Source organism: Dicentrarchus labrax, unplaced genomic scaffold, assembly GCF_905237075.1.
Source record: "Dicentrarchus labrax unplaced genomic scaffold, dlabrax2021, whole genome shotgun sequence".
Lineage (NCBI taxonomy): Eukaryota > Metazoa > Chordata > Actinopteri > Moronidae > Dicentrarchus > Dicentrarchus labrax.
This window is the reverse complement of record NW_026136714.1, coordinates 27,360,848-27,377,446: the sequence shown is the minus strand read 5'-3', so window position 1 is coordinate 27,377,446 and position 16,599 is coordinate 27,360,848. Positions and strand designations below refer to the sequence as shown.

The 16,599-nt window shown below is 39.0% G+C and overlaps 1 protein-coding gene across 1 annotated transcript; it reads left to right on the top strand.

The window, feature by feature from the left end:
* The first annotated feature begins 787 nt into the window (after positions 1–787).
* Positions 788–14,737, top strand: arrdc1a (arrestin domain containing 1a). The gene is made up of 8 exons (XM_051422342.1): positions 788–983; positions 5,725–5,835; positions 6,161–6,211; positions 8,335–8,489; positions 9,283–9,465; positions 10,331–10,507; positions 11,553–12,126; positions 13,531–14,737. Exons 1-8 carry the CDS (start codon positions 866–868, stop codon positions 13,566–13,568), a joined length of 1,407 nt encoding a protein of 468 aa, XP_051278302.1. The 5' UTR covers positions 788–865; the 3' UTR covers positions 13,569–14,737.
* The last annotated feature ends 1,862 nt before the right edge of the window (positions 14,738–16,599 follow it).

Here is a 16,599-nt window from a genome sequence, read left to right as displayed (position 1 = left end):
ACTCAAGACAATTTACTCCACAGTTGTTTTGTATGTTGGCAAAACCAAACGGTAAATGGACCTGTACTTGTATAGCGCCTTTCTAGTCTTCCGACCACTCAAAGTGCTTTTACACTACGTGCCACATTCATCCTTTCACACACATTCACTCAGTGATGGCAAAGTCCATCGAACAGAAACTAACATTCATACACACACACTGATGCACGGCATCGGGAGCAATTTGGGGTTCAGTATCTTGGTCAAGGAGGCACCAGGAGCCAGGGATCAAACCCACAACCTTCTGATTAAGGAACGACCCGCTCTGCCTCTGAGCCACAGCTCATGTACCAGTGCTTCTCTAAGGTCTCCACAAAAGGTATAACTTCCATCAATGTCTTTCTTGAGTTTCTGCGTACAATGATTTGTTGGGTAAAACCTGTAAGTAACAAAAATGACCAATGTGATGAGGCAAATGAATGAATGAATAAATAAATAAATAAACATGCCAGGAGTCAATATAAATAAATAGAAAGTGACTTACATGAAAGCATTGAATTGGGAGAACAGTCTCATCGTTTTAACAGGTTTTTTGTTTGTTTATTTATTTATCTATTTATTTATTAGTTATTGTCTTAATATCTATGGAAGCCCAATATACAGTCAATATATGGAGAAAGTTTCTCATCATTCTGAGATGGACAGTATGGGACTCAGGAGACACAGCTTACATCAATATCACATCATCATAAACCCTGATCATCTTTCTCATCTGGAAGAGGGCGGTGACGTTCCGCAAATGGGGCGGGGACTGAGAGTCGTAAACGTGCGTGCTGCCGCTGATGTGCACAGGTGATCCGCAGTCTCGCCGTGGATCGGTGGAAACATGGGGAAACTTCAGGAGTTCGAGATCACGTTCGACAAAAACAAAGTGGTGTACAGTCCGGGAGAGTCTATCACCGGAACCTTGGCCATTAAACTGGGCCAGCCGCTGCAGTGCAAAGGTAAGAGCCCGCTAGTACTGCGGGTATTTCGCCTACATTTGCGCACCTGTTGGGAAAACGTCGCCGTCGCTAAACAAGGAAGTAAGATGTTCAGCAAAGATTAGGGTTGCTGTAATGTCGGCCTCTCACACTGTGGCTGTCCGGTCTGAGAATGTTAGGTATGGGTGTGTGTGCGGTAGTAATGGGACTTTAATGGTCATTTCATACAGCAGCTCTACGGTACAATGTTCCTGTAATATTACTACAGACTATAATAATTAAATCTAATTGGATGTGGTTGTGGTTGTGGGTGTGGTTTTCTCTTGTATTATAACAGAAACTTAGTGACAGGGCCGTAACTAGGATAACTTGAAATATGAATCCCCTCTCCCACATAAATATTTGACTTTACACCAAAAATAGACTGACGTTGTAGTGTCAGTATTCTCTGTATTCAGTGAAGAGTTAAGTTCCATATTCTGTGAATGTTGTTTTCCATCATGAAGGCCTCTTTCCTGTGAAAACCCCACCTCTACAAAACCTTCCATGAACTCAGAGAATCAGTTTCCAGCCTCTGGACATTGCATTCTTCAAATAAATTATTAGAAGTTTAAAATCTAATTCTTAAGTTTCCAAATGAAAACTATGTGGTTTTCATTTGGAAATTCTGGTGGGGAAATAATGGAACTTAAAACAATAAAATAGTTGAAACTTGTATATACTGAGTAACAGCTACTGGAATCAGTCTATAAAATATCCATCAACATAAAACCCAGCCGTTCTGAAAATCCCCAGACAATCCCTGAAATAAATCTAAACAGGACCTCAGTTTCCTCAATAGTAGTTTCCGTCCTGCCTGAAGCAATCCACTGTATGTTACTGTCTGTGACATGTAGCAGCTACTGTATGACTTTATCAGGGTTCTGTGGTCTGTTAGTGTGCAGTCTGAGCTCTCCAGGCTGCTGGGTTTCTACAGTGTGATGCTCTTTGTAAGGGTCCAGAAAGACGTTGGAGGATTGGTTTCATTGTCACATGTTGGAGATCTTGGATCAGATAGCCGACAGGTGTTTACTGCAGTTACTGCTGAGACAAAGGAACTTCACTTTATCAACTCATCTGTTGACGGTAATTCACTTGTTACCAGCGTTGGGTTAGTTATACATCCAGTTTTATCCCAAATCAAAAGAGTATTGATTTACTGTAATGTAAGACAAGGACAAACAGCACATTCTCACATGTGAAAATCTTGAACTATCAAATGTGTTCACACACTTGCTTGAAAAATGACTTAAACAGTGGTTTATAGAATAGTTGTGGATTCAGTTTTTGTTGATCAACTAATTTATTTATCAACTAATAGTTGCTGCTTGAAGAAGTGCTTTAATAGCTCATTAACTGATTAGTCATCCAACAGAAAATGAATCGACAACATGAATTATTTAAACCATTTATGAAGCAAAAATGCCAAACCTTTTCTGGTTCCAGCTTCCCTATTGAAGCAAAGACGGACCGTAATAATAATAATAATAATAATAATAATAATAATAATAATAATAATAAATAATTGTAACATTAAACCACTACTTAATCTCAATGTTGACATTTAAATACAACTAATGAATAGCAGTGAAATATTTTACCATCTGTCTGAATCGCTGATGTTTTGTGGTTTTCAGGTTCATAAGTTCAGAACTAGAATTCAGCCGCTCATCTGAACTCCACAGAATGATAGGACAGAGGTCTGATTCCATTTAGGCTGGATTGTTTATCCTTGGCAGCCAGAATGTTGCTGAATGTTGTTTCATGGTAGAAGGAGATGACTGGTTGCTCTGTATACTCAACCGTAAATCAGTGTGTTGGTGCTCTTGGGAGTCCAAAAAATATTAACAAGGAAGGAAATAGAAAATTAAAGCTGTTATTACAGTGGCGTCCATTGACTGGATGCATTAAAGTATCCTGGTTGCCAAGAATTTCTGTCTATATGGGCTTCCCCATTTTCTGTGTTATCTCACCTCATTTTGTTTAGTTTTTTCCTTGTTATGTTATTATCTGGGTCATGTGACTGCCTTCCATTGGTTGTTGCTGTCATAGGGGAGGCCACACCTGTATTGTTTGTGGTCTAAAGCCCTGACGAAGACTTACAGTGGTCAAAACATGTTGGCTTTTTTATGATTGAGCCACTACAATAAAGGCTTTTTAGTATTCCATTTCCTTCTTCATTTTTTGCTGGTAATGTTAATGCTAAGAGCTGAATCCTTAAAGAATTCCATATTGGTGGCAGAATGAACCAGATTATTGCAGATCAGAGTTTTTTATCTTGAATTTTGCTGTCTGAATTTCACCAATCCAGTTTTGGAGATATATTTGAGACACTTTGTGAAAGCTACTGTACAATGTGCAAAAAAAAAAATCATACAGATGAAAATTAAGATGCTGTAAAATGCTCTAAAATATTCAGTGATATCAATTAAGTTATTATTAAGATATTTCAATTTAGTTTCAGTTGTGGTTAAATTTCACAATCATGTGTTTAAGTGTTTATAAGACACAAACCATTACGGCTTTTCTTTGCTTTTGCCATACTTCTGTATGTGTGGATTTGCTGTTTTTCTCTGCAAATATAATTGTAAATAAAATATCTTTCATTTATCTCTAATTGAAAAAGGAAAGGTTAATCAGTAATAAATAAATTAATTGTTTGTTGCAACCCCTAAACTGGATGATACCCATGGCCTATGAACACAAACTTAAACTGGAAAAGGGAGCAAATGGCACTTCCATTTCAGAGCAACATCCCATCTAAATGTTCTGCTTTTGAAACTGGAGATCTCGAAAGCTCTGCTGTGACAAAGTGTCAGATGATAATGGACGCACTTGGATGTGGACTTGCTGAGAGAAGCTTTTATGTGTTTGGGAGTTTCTGTTTGAATGCTTGCGGGGCCTCCAGTCTGTTTACATTCCTCTTCAGGTAGAGCTGGTCGGACCGCGGGCTTCACTGCGCCACCTCCCAGGAATCTCTCTCACCTGCTACAGTTTGAATCACAGATGGATTATGAAGAGGGTTGGGCACTGAGATAAGAGACACATTACTAGACAAATATTGACATTGCATTAGAAATCAAAAGCGTTTCAGTCACTGTGGTTCAGCTTTGAGATGATGGATATGATGAGTTTACTAGAGGACTCCAAAGGCAAGAAGGTAGCACCGAAACCAGGACAAAGTTGACCAATGTCAGTTTCCCCTGTTAGCACGTTTGTCAACTTGGAAATTTGATCGTGTGTCTTTTTGCCTTTGGGTATTCAACATTGGAGCATATGAGCTCTAACTGTTAATAAAGGACTGTTTCAGAGATGCAGAATAAATCTGTTTTTAGACTGATGAATAGTTGCATTTTATTGCATCTGGGTCTGTCTTTCCTGGTCTGGGCCCATGATTTCCAGTGAACCTGCACAGAGCCCTGACCTCAACCCCATCCAACATCAGTGCTGGACCTCACTAATGCTGATGTGCCTGAATGGGAGCAAATGCCTGCAGCCAGCTTCCAACATCTGGTGGAAGCCTGGAAGGCTGGTGGAGGCCGGTGTGTGGTGTAATGTTCAGCTATTCACATACCTTTTTAATCATGTAGGGTAAAGCTGTTTTTGGCAGATATCATTGACTGTTGGTAGCCTTAACAAAACAAAATAGCAATCTTAAAAACTCATGAATTCTCACATTTATCTTTATTCTGCTAAAGGTCATTTTTACCCCAATACAAAAATGCAATTCATTTGATTCCAAAACGAACTTGCTGTACACTTCTCAATGAGCAGTAGTAGTCTGTGGTTAACCTGTTACATTGCTCATTTGCTCATAACCATTGAAAACTGAACAGAGGACCCTCATTATGTAAGCCTATTAAACATGACAAACTCATAATAGCCCCAGAAATCTGAGGGAAATGCTAGTGCTGTTTAATCTCAGTAAAAGAGGAGAGACGAGGTAAAAAAAAGGGTGTTAAAGTAAATTATTACAATCAATTTTTCAGGGCGCCCTGAAATTTTTTTCTTTTCTCTCTCTCTCTCTCTCTCTCTCTCTCTCTCTCTCTCTCTCTCTCTCTCCCTCTCTCCCCACTTACGATGCTGGGGTGAAATTGGGGCGCCTGCCACAGTTAGCCCATCCCAAGGGTTTGTGAGGTAAAAATGCTCTTTAAGGATTCCAAATGATTCATTCTTTTTCATAATCTGAGCCCACTGGCAGTGTGACACTGTGTAGGAAGTCAGTCAATGAAGGGAACCTGGGATCCTAGAGCCATTTTGCATATTAACAATACAATACAATAGACCTTTTCTACAGCAGCCATTTTGACCATTCAGGTCAAACAGAGTCAGTGCTGCTATTGTGCATATTGGCTCTGCTACCCTGAATGGAATGGAATCTTAATTAGTATCATTAGTAAAACCTGTGATTACCCAACATGTCAAAATGGCTGCTGTGAAAAAGGTCTATGGGTGTTAGCTTTTTAAGTTTCAGTTTGGGCCCTGGGTCAGACAGTACTTTCTTCAGTCACAGAACTGCAAGAGTGCCCGGTTTCATACCACTTCTCTCTGTCTCTGCGCCTCAGTGTAATACACTCGTTGATCTTATTTGGTTCTGCCTGGAGAGAAAATGACATTAATGACTCTCCCTAATGACATTATTTGCTCATGAGAAGTGTTTCATGCTGCAGTTGCTTAGTAATGTCTCTGTGGCTGAAACCTCCAATGTCTGTGTTATCTGCAGCCATCAAAGTGAACTGCAACGGTTTCTGTGGCATCACCAGCAAGGTAAATGATACGGCGTGGACAATGGACGAACAGTACTTCAACAGCACCATCTCCGTTGCAGATAAAGGTACGCCGCCGAACGGTTGAAGCGCTCACTACAAACCCTTGCTTGTGAGTTGGTTTACGACAGGAAATGTTACCACACACAAAGTGAAAAAACTAGTCGCACATTCGAAAATCTTTTTGCAACAATGAAACAATATATTCTTTTATTTTTACATTGTGGAAAATAAAACTAGTGCGGTTAAAATAACTGAGGTGTAAAGACTGTGGGAGTGAAGGTTCCCACACTGCATGCAGCCCCGAGGCATATGTGCCTGGTGGGAAACAGCAGGGCGATTGTTACTGTTTCCACTGATGGATGTTATCTGTGCTCTCTGTGTCCCGCACAGGAACCCTGAAACAGGGAGAACACACTTTTCCCTTCAAGTTCCTCATTCCAGGTAGGAGCGTGGAGTGATGGGATGAACACTTGTCACTACACATTCTTTCGTGTGTGTGTGTGTGTGTGTGTGTGTGTGTGTGTGTGTGTGTGTGTGTGTGTGTGTGTGTGTGTGTGTGTGTGTGTGTGCTGTGTGTGTCTGTGTGTGTCTGTGTGTGTGTGTGTCTGTGTGTGTCTGTGTGTGTGTGTGTGTGTGTGTGTGTGTGTGTGTGTGTCTGTGTGTGTTGCCCTTCACAGCCTGTCAGACATGTCCCGGCATGTTTATATTTACCCTAATTCTGTTATGGTTCAGCAGCAGTGAGGATGGGACTCTTATCCCATCATTCACCAGGGCTCATGAGTGTTGTGTGAAACAATGCACTGATTTCCAGTATTTGTTCGAACCAGCACAACTTATTATACCAAGGTAGTGTTTTCGATTTTGACAGTTTGATGAACATTTAAATTATGACACTTTAAAGGAGTGTGTAGGATTTAGTGGCAGTAATTTAGCGGTGAAAAATGTATGATGTAATGTTTTAACATTACATCAACTAAAATGTGCGTTATACGTTACGTCCTGACCTGGCGTCTCTTCCTCTACATTTTGCTGAACTTCAGTAGGTTAGCTGTGGACAAATCACATTGCAGAGACACCAATATTTTACCACAGGCTTGTTTTCTGCATTATGTACTGGGAAAAAAAGTTCTGTTGGAACAAATCATACCAATGCTGATATGTCTGTGATAGGCCAATATCAGCTAATAATATAGGCTAATTGATACATCAGTCAGGGTTGATTCAGTGCATTTGACACGCTTTCATTCAACACAGTGCGATTCAATGCAAGATGATGCAATTCACTACAGATAGTTTGATTTTATTTCTTTGTTTTTTCTTGAGCAGCTTGAGAAACCGCTTAGAGAGGAGGAATCGATCTGAATATACAATTATGGTCACATTTATCAGCAATAAAGGCAAAAGGCTTCTACTAATGATTTTACTGATGCATAGATGTTAGAAATCGTGCATCCCAAGTTCAGGCCAAATTGTATCCAATTTACACTTTTTAAATCGTTATAGTTGCATCTCAATCTTTTATGCCGGTGCACTGCAGTGAATTGGTGAATCTTGCCATCCCTAATATACTCACATATATAGATGTGTTTTCTTTATTATTTAGAATTGTTCTTTTTTTCCTAGTCATTCCTTTATGAATTGCTTAACTGGGGGTATCATCAAGCAGAGTTTTCTCTCTGACAGAGAGCTGGTGTATGTGACTTTTGAGATGCCCCAGTTTAGGGTCTTCTGTTGTAGAGCATTTGAATAAAAGAAGACAGGGGTGTGTCTCTTTCAGTATGAGATTTCCATCCCATTTTAGTCACTGTGTCACTCACATGATGTCAACAGCTGTCAGATTGTTCCACTTACTCATTACTGTGAGCACTCCCTCATGACATCAGCACATTTTCTATTGACTTAGACAACAATAAGGAAATTATTCTCAGATACTGAGATATTAGATTATGAAATATTACCTCTATATTTCAAAGAATAGGCTTGAAATCATCACAAAACTGATATCTGTTATCTTCAGATAATGAGACAGAAAACATGTTGGTGTCTTAGGGTAATGAGATTAATAACTTGTGATGTCCAAATAATGTCCTTAAAGACATTTGAACCTTGAGACACTTTAAGTTTCAACTTTTATTTTGGTAGGCATTTTTGGCACAGTCATGAGTCTTGGAGAGGTGTACAGCTTCTACAAATTGTTGCCATGGTTAATTCTCACGCAGGAAAGAACACAGCCAGGCCTTGTGTTTGTCTTTTGTTAGGCCACTTAACCTGCTGGATTTTTCTAGGTAAAGCCTTCTCTGCATTGTGGAACATCACAGAAACTTAAAAGCAACCCAACCGGTCTTTTTACTGATCTGCGTGTGTGCTTTCACCGCTAGAGTGCCTGCAGGTGTATTGGTACACTCTCTGGAGTCTTGTTTCCATGTTTACACGAGAATTTAGGAAAATAACTGCTCATGTGTCTTTTTAAAGGTAATGGAACAAAAAGACAATAATGACAACCTGTTAGTCTGTATTTGCTATTGTGTGATAAAACTAATACATATTTGACTTCTTTCCCACAGAATCTGCTCCAACCTCTTTTGAAGGCAACTATGGCAGGATCATTTACAGAGTGAGGGCTTTTATTGACACGCCGCGGTTTTCCAAGGACTACAACACAGAGAAAGCATTCTACCTGCTAAGACTTCTAAACCTGAATGAAGTGCCAGACATATGGGTGAGACATGATTAGACGTGTGTGTATGGTCCATCTTTGACTGTGGTCAGACCAAGGTACGAGGCTGATGTTGGTCTGCAGAGTTCAAACAAATTGTCTCTTAAATCTTGACATAAACAGAAATGTAAAAGCTACAGTTTGTTGTTTTAGGGGTAGTTTTCTAAATAATAGAGAATACAGCTGCAACAATTAGTCATTCAATCGATTACTTGTTGACTATAAAATTAATTGCCAACTATTTTGATAATTGATTGTCTTTTTTTTTAATGAAAAATATCCACATTTCTTTGATTTGATTTTCTTCTCAAATGTGTTAGTCCTCTATGACGGTATGCTATGCATTGTTTGAAGTCATAAATGTAGAGGTTAGAATATAAACAATAAACAATAATCATTGATACAAAATACATGAAATTCTTGTTTTAAAGGTACACTCCATAAATGTATTATAGCACCCTACAGCACCAACAGTCAGATCTCTGTCAGAGTTCTAAACTGAATATCTTAAACCTGTAATGACACAGCACCATGTAACTCCCCCTAAAACCACTAATTGTTGTTTTTACTTCTCTATTTGTATGCTGATTAAACAAGTGAGATTAGTGAGCATATTCACTTTGGATTGAGTCAGCTCTGTCCTTAATCGAGGAAATGAGAATGATATGTCTCTTGTCATCGACCTTGCAATCTATAGGAAAGAAAATAAATAAATGTATCAGAATGTTGAACTATGTGTGTCAGTCTTGATAAATCTGTGATGTTGTAACACTGCCCCCCCCCCCCTTCCATGCAGGGATCCTGTTCATCTGCAGTGACCCAGCAGTTCACCTACATGCTAGTGAAAACAGGCACAGTGGTCATGAAGGCCCACACTGACATGAAGGGTTACACACCAGGCCAGATCATCCAGGTGATGACCAACATTCACAACCAGTCTGGCAAGAACACGGGCAACATGGCGGCCAGCCTGATGCAGGTGAACTCTTTTTACAGCTCAGACCAAACCTGCAAGGAACCAAAATGTAACTTAACAGAGTGTTTGAGGAGGCCAGAAAAACAAACAACGCAGCTAAAAGCTGCGTGGAGCTGCAGAATGTGGTTGATAGGAGCAAATTAAATTAAACACATTCAGTGTTAAAAGACCAAAGACAATAGTACTTTAGTCTGCTGTCTGCTCCTGTTGTAGACAGGCCTTAGGATAATCTTTAGTTCCTTAATACATTTTTATTTGTGAAAACAAGTGAAAAAGTTTCGGGAGGTGACTTTGTTTTTTTGTCAGGATAATTAATACAAACATACCTTGTGTTTAGATACAACTTACCAGGAAGAAAACATGAATGCTTTTAGTCCTGTTTAGAACATGGGGTAGTGGTGTTTCAGCCTCTTGTGACCAAATTGAGCACCTGAATAAATGATTCTGACCAAAAAATTTAAAATTAAACAAACATATTTTTTTCCCACCAATTTCACAGTTTAAAAAATTTGAACTTAAAGGAACTCAAACTAAAAAAGATTAAGATTATCCTTATTCTTAAGTCATTAACACAGGAGAGAAAACAATTTAGATCTTGCCTCTCAGGGCTTCCGTAGATGGATGTGTAAATAGGCAACTGTTTGCTAATATGATAGCCATATCAACTTTATAAGGACATTATATGCCGATGTTTTATTTACAGCTTTATGCAGTGCCTGCAAGTGGCTGGAACATTGATTAAAATATGAAGTAATTAAGATAACAGCTGATTCCCTGTCTAAAAGGCCACAGTAATAAATCTTTGTGTTTTTTATATTCACTGCCCTTTGTGGAGACTGAGAATCTCCATGTCCTCGTGTGTTTTCAGAGAGTGACCTATGAGACAAAGAGGCCCACCCATGATCTGAGGACAATAGCGGAGGTGGAGGGCGGTGTGGTGAAGGCCGGCAAGGAGGTGGAGTGGAAGGAGCAGATCATTATCCCTCCTCTTCCTCAGTCGTCCCTCGTTGGCTGTGATCTTATAAAGATTGAATATTATGTCAAAGTAAGATGCTCCTCCTCTGTTACACTATCAGCACTGTTTGCTTATAAAATCTTTTGATTGTTACAAACAGTAGGCCATTTGAGACATCTATCATTATGGCCACTTTTATTCATGTACCTCCCTCTGTGAATGTGATGGAAATTTTACATGTCGGTCTCATGTCTGAATAAGTGCCAGAAGCCCTCACTTTAACAGATAGATGATAGTCAGTATGCATGGAAATGGCTTAAGTTTGACATTCTGTTGGCATAATGATCAAATCAACACAGTATTTGCTGGATGAAGTGATGATGTTCTCCTCCTCCAGCTCCTCGGTGAAATCACATCATTATTAATTCTAGTAAGCCAATGTATAATGGCAATGTCAAAACAAACTAATATACATGCTTATTTTAGCCAGTAACCGTTCTTATTAATAATGAAACAGATATCTACAGTTATGCTGTATATTTCAGAATATGACTGGTATTTAAGTATAAATATATATATTTAACGCAAACAAGTAACTGTTTTAGATTATATTTGCTGTCATGCAGAAAAAGACATAGAAAAGAAAGTACAAGTCTATCTGCCTTTTACAAAGGTAACCAGTCCTTATATAGAAAATATATAAATATATAGAAAATATATAAAATGCTGTGAGTTTGACTTTGTGGCTGTTGGCTTGTGGTCTTACTCTTTGGAAATGATTTCTTGTGATCGTCATTCACTCTTTACTGATTTGTTTATAAAACTCCTTCAAATAATTATATGAGCTGGCTTCAGCAACACCATGGGCTTAACGTCACATAGACCTTCATTAGTTGCAAACGTTCAGTTTACCATTCACCAAAAACATATATATATACAAATATATATGAATTGATTTAATGAAATCAGTATTTTCTTTTGGTAGGCCTCGTCCATATTGTCTGCTAGAACACACACATATGAGTTTTGGATTCTTGTGTCTTCTAGAAAGCAATGAAACTCCATTAGGTTGGGTATATATTCTGTATTCCTCCAGGAAATGTAACTAACATTTCCTTTTCCTCTGATTAATCAGGTCTGTCTGAAGTCTCCAGACGTCATGTTGACGTTACCCATCCACATCGGGAACATCTCTCTAGACAAAAAACAGCACCCTTCCAAAAGAGCAGCTCCTCCTTCCTCTGCCGCAGCTGAAGACACACTGGCCTCTGCCTCTACCCCCGACACTTCCACCTCTGCCTCCACCCCCAACACATCCACCTCCACTTCTGCCACCACGCCCACGCTGCCACCTCGTCGTGCCCCAAAACCCGCTCCCCGCCCTACTCCGCGCTCCAGGATGTCCTCCCATAACTCCCCCAGTGCTCCTCCAGCTGAGTACCACCAGGGGGCGGAGGGTGGGACTCCAGTTAATGACGGCGTCCCCAACAAGCGCCAGTCTCAGCTGGTATCACCCAACGCTTTCAGCTATGCCCCTGGCCTCTTTTTCTCCCAGAACCAGCAGCACGGCGGGCCCGGCACTGCACCTGGCGAGCCTGCGTTCGGTGGGACCACGGGGGCCACAGCACCTTATGCCCCTGGGGGTGCTCCCTCGATGCCTTCACTACTCATCCTGCCTCCAGACTACGGCACCTCAGCATATCCACACGGTCAGTTGGCACGCGCTCACTCTCTACTGTACCAACCTGGCTCTGGTCATGAATGTAGACTGGAATGTAGAGAAGAAGGCTGTAATTTCAACACATACTCATCATCTTTAAAGGTTATATATCGAAATTCACTTACCACTGGATGTCACACTAGAGCACCAGGATTTTGTTTGTTATTCTTTCCAACAATCACCAACTGTCATCTGGTCAAAATAAACCATTAATTCACTGAGTTATATGTGAACCTTTTCTTGAAAAGGGCAATAAGGGCACCCAGTTCGCTCAGTGGGTAGAGCTGGCGTCCCATTTACGGAGGCTGAGTCCTTGCTGCAGCGCCCCAGGGTTCGAATCTGACCTGCGGCCCTTTGCTGCGTGTCATCCCCTCTCTCTGCCCCCCTCTCCTGTCTGTCTTCAGCTGTCACTATCATAAAGGCAATAAAAGCCCAAAAAATATACACATATATGTGGTCCAAATCAGAACAAGTCTGATTCTTTTCAATGTGACCTGAGTGTGAACAGTCATATCAAAATTCATGTGTCAAAAAATCATATCTGAGCAATAAATTAGAACTGAATGTAGTCTTAGTGTTTGACAACATAACGGAACGGATCCCTACAGAGATGGTGATGAAAATAGAGATAAGCCATTTGTCAAAGAGTAAGATCCTCTTTGTTTAACCACAAACAGCCTGTATATGTTGGAAAAATGCGTGGAGACAGAAGTTCGTGAACAGCCTTTGCCGGATTTATTCAAATCGATACAATATAGTTCCAAGAATTCTTCAGAAAACCAAGTACAATCACAGAACAACCACAGAACCCATAAACCTCTATTGAGGCTTCTAGTCTTATACCTCTCATTGACGTCTTTTCTCGCCAGTAGTCATTTCTCATCAGCGGTTGGCTAGTTATCAATTTTCCTTACAATGGTTGGCTAGTTATCAATTTTCTTTATAATTCAACATGTTATCTAATTTCGACAGAAGTGGATGGGAGCTTTGGTAGTTTCCAGGTGTGTGTCAAGGTGTTCTCCGATGTTTCCCTGGGTCTGTCCTTAGAGGACGCTCTCTGTGTTTACAGAACAGGAAACTGTTCTTAGTGTTCCAAATATACTCCATTAATGTTGTACTAATATTTTCCACCACATATATCGCTATCACTCGCTTTTTTAGACCTTCCCTCCATTCCTACAAGATCTTTCTTATTTGTAAGGTCTTGCAATCTCACAAAATGCTTGTTCCTCCTGGGTCACTTTGGTTTGGTTTGTCTACTCATTCCTTTAATAGTTCGAAGAGACTTATAACTCTGTGTGTGTGCGTGTGTGTTTACACATCTGGCACATGTGAATGTGTATTTGTACAGTGTTTGTGTATTAACCAACTGGTCTGGCGGTGTCTGTTACAGAGGCTCCTCCCTCTTATGACGAGAGCTGCAACACATGAAGAGGACGAAGCACGAGAACCTGCCGCCCCGCCAGGATGACGATCAGTTCACTCTCATATCAAACAGAATGTTGGACTGTTTGGAATGACCAAAATAAGAGTCCTGCCATTTTAAAAGGTTGTAACCAACTTGGACAAAATGATTGCAAGACACAGAGGAAACCCAATGCAACCTGGTATAATAAGGGTTTTTTAGGCCTCAACCCCCATATTTTGTGCATGTTTCTAGCTAAATGTAAGAATGCAGAATTTTGATTTGAAATGAAAGTGAATTGAGCTCTGTTTTCCAGTGAACACATACCTTCGCTCATCTAACGGGTGTTATTCTCTCCTTCGGACCATCCTCAGCTAATCAACACAGCCTTTTTAAAATCAACGTTTGAAGTACTTTTAGCACTTTCAATAAAAGGAAAGAGGAGGAGAATATGCAGAATTTTATTTGCTGTTCTTTGTACAGCCACAGGAGTCATGATTTTAGTTGTGGGTTATCTAGACGGCATCTGTGATGTCAAGTTTGAATGTTTGTTTGATGTATCTGGCAAAACAAACCATCTCATTTAGTATTCATTTTATTTTTTATGCCAAATAAGAAATTAACCAGTGGATTTTTTATTGATCTTTATTCGTGTGGCATATTTTCATTAGAATTTCTATATTTAATACAGGATAAAATGGTTTGTTTGGAAAGGTCTTTTTTTATTTGCCTTTGATCAGGAATTATCAATTTTATGATGATAATGAACAATCCAGATATTGCTGTTGCAAGTTGCTTACATACAGCTTCGTAAGGATAAAATGCATGATTTGCCATGTTACTTCCATGTGGTTGAACTGTGTTGTAATGACTGTAAACTTCCTATGAGAAATGGTGTATATTCTTCTTCCCCTGCTGAAAGTGCATTGTTTCTGTACATGCCAGACATCTTCTCGTGTCTGAATTCTTTTAATAGTTACAATAATTGAATATTGCTGTCATTGGAGGTTTTTCTTTGGCCCTTCTCAATTTAGCTCGCATCTGTTTTAATCGCAGAGTTTTGTGAATACGTTTTAATATTTTTTGATCAAGTTAAATCCATAAACATGCAGAAAGACAACGATTTTATTTTATTATTTATTATTTCTGATGGTTTCCAACTGCTGTCAGGATTCCATTAAATCTGTTAAAACTATTTTTGTCAGAGTCTCAGTTTCTGTGGCAATGGGATGTTGTTTCTGTTCTTATTTCACAAAGACCCAATTCTGCTTTGTGGTTCTGTTAAAGCAGACACTTGGTGTTTTTAAAGGGATGTAACTTTATTTCAATGAATGTGTTCTTATGACTTCATTTCATTGTTTTCTATTGCTGGGGAATCCCAGTCAAAAGCACTAAATTCATACTGCACAGCTATTTATTGAGTTTGCTATGGGTCTTTAATTTAAAGTATCACACGCTGTGGCTCAGAAGTAGAGCAGGTCATCCACTAATCGGAAGGTTGTTGGTTTCGATCCCAGGCTCCTCCCTGACACATGTCGAAGTATCCTTGAGCAAGATACTTAAGATACTCCTGTGTGAATGTGAATGTGCATGAGTTAGTTACTTTCCGATGGGCACTGAGTGAATGTGGCAAAGCGCTTTGAGTGGTCGGAAGACTAGAAAGGCGCTATACAAGTACAGGTCCATTCACTGTCAGTCATTTTCAAGGAGACAAACACAGATGCAGCAGACGTAGATTTCCTCATGTGCTCTGTCTATTTTAATTTTACACAATTTGGAAATTATCCAACTTTCCTAAAATAATAATCGGCACTGGAAAGAAATTTGAAGAATCCTTTAAGATCCAATAGTGTATAAGTCTGGATCCATATTCAAATCTGTATAATATATCATATACAAAATAAATAAATCTGTAAAATCTTGTGCATTAGTATCTGTCTGTATACAAACATATCACCACCTTGGATCTTCCTGTTTGTACCTTCATTTCAGTGCTGTTTTATTTTTCTCAGATGACATAACTTATTATGTTTTGATAGGAAATGAGTTTGACATTGACCTTAACTTGACACCTCCACATTGCTTCCTTTATAGACGTTTTGAGGGCCAAAGAGCCAAAATTATCCAATGTTTCAAGAGCAAAAATTTGAGAAAAGTCTAAAAAATTTGTTTAGCAGAGCCGTTTTCCCCCCACTCCATGAATCATCTCACAACCTCTCAGGGACCAATCACTGTTGGGTACAACTAGACTAAACCAAAATGCTGAGCAGCTGCAACAGTAAAATGCTGCTTCCACATTGATACATCAGTATTAACAATCTAAGTAGTACACAGCATACAAGAAAAATTGTTCATTTAGATAACTAGCTTACTTGTGGCTCCATCGTCAGTCACAGTGAACAGTTGTACACATGATGCCACTCACTGGCCAAATCAGAGCACTGCTGCCAAAAGGCAGAACATTGATATTTACACAAATGTACATTTTATAAATCTCTTCCTGTGTTTGAAGCATTTAAAATGTTATTTCTTAAGATATGTACTTTAGATAGTCCCCTTTTAATTTACAGGATCATTTTACTAACAATTTGGGGGGTTTCTGTTCTCCTTTCCGTCTATATTTGTCTCTTTAGATATTATCTTATGTTAAGATATTTGATTTTGTCTGTATCTGTCAGACATGTTCTCATTAGTATTATAATGAATTAATGGCATGATCTGTGAATCTTGTTCAAACTTTGATATACAGTGAAGAAAATTAATTACAATAAATCTCTCAAAAACATATTTTGTTCTTACATGTGTACCATTGTTTAATTATAAAACACATAATTTTATATTTTACTGTAGGATGTATCAAACTTTAGTATAGAAGGTAATATAAAGAATAATATAAAGAATGTTAGAAAATAAAAAGAGTAAATTACTTTCTGAAGAAAAGATGAATTTAGATATATAGCTCGCTCTTGCTTTATTAAAAACATATTTGATAGAGAAAAAGAAAAGGATTAAAAGTTTTTGTTTTTATTTCTGATAGGGTTAGGTTCAACTGAAATC

What these genes read in the sequence shown, in the direction of transcription:
- arrdc1a (XM_051422342.1), top strand. Translation starts at nt 866, where the DNA reads ATGGGGAAACTTCAGGAGTTCGAGATCACGTTCGACAAAAACAAAGTG. An exon ending in CCAGCCGCTGCAGTGCAAAG is followed by an intron (nt 984 to 5,724) that starts GTAAGAGCCCGC and finishes TGTTATCTGCAG; the next exon opens with CCATCAAAGTGAACTGCAAC. An exon ending in CATCTCCGTTGCAGATAAAG is followed by an intron (nt 5,836 to 6,160) that starts GTACGCCGCCGA and finishes TGTCCCGCACAG; the next exon opens with GAACCCTGAAACAGGGAGAA.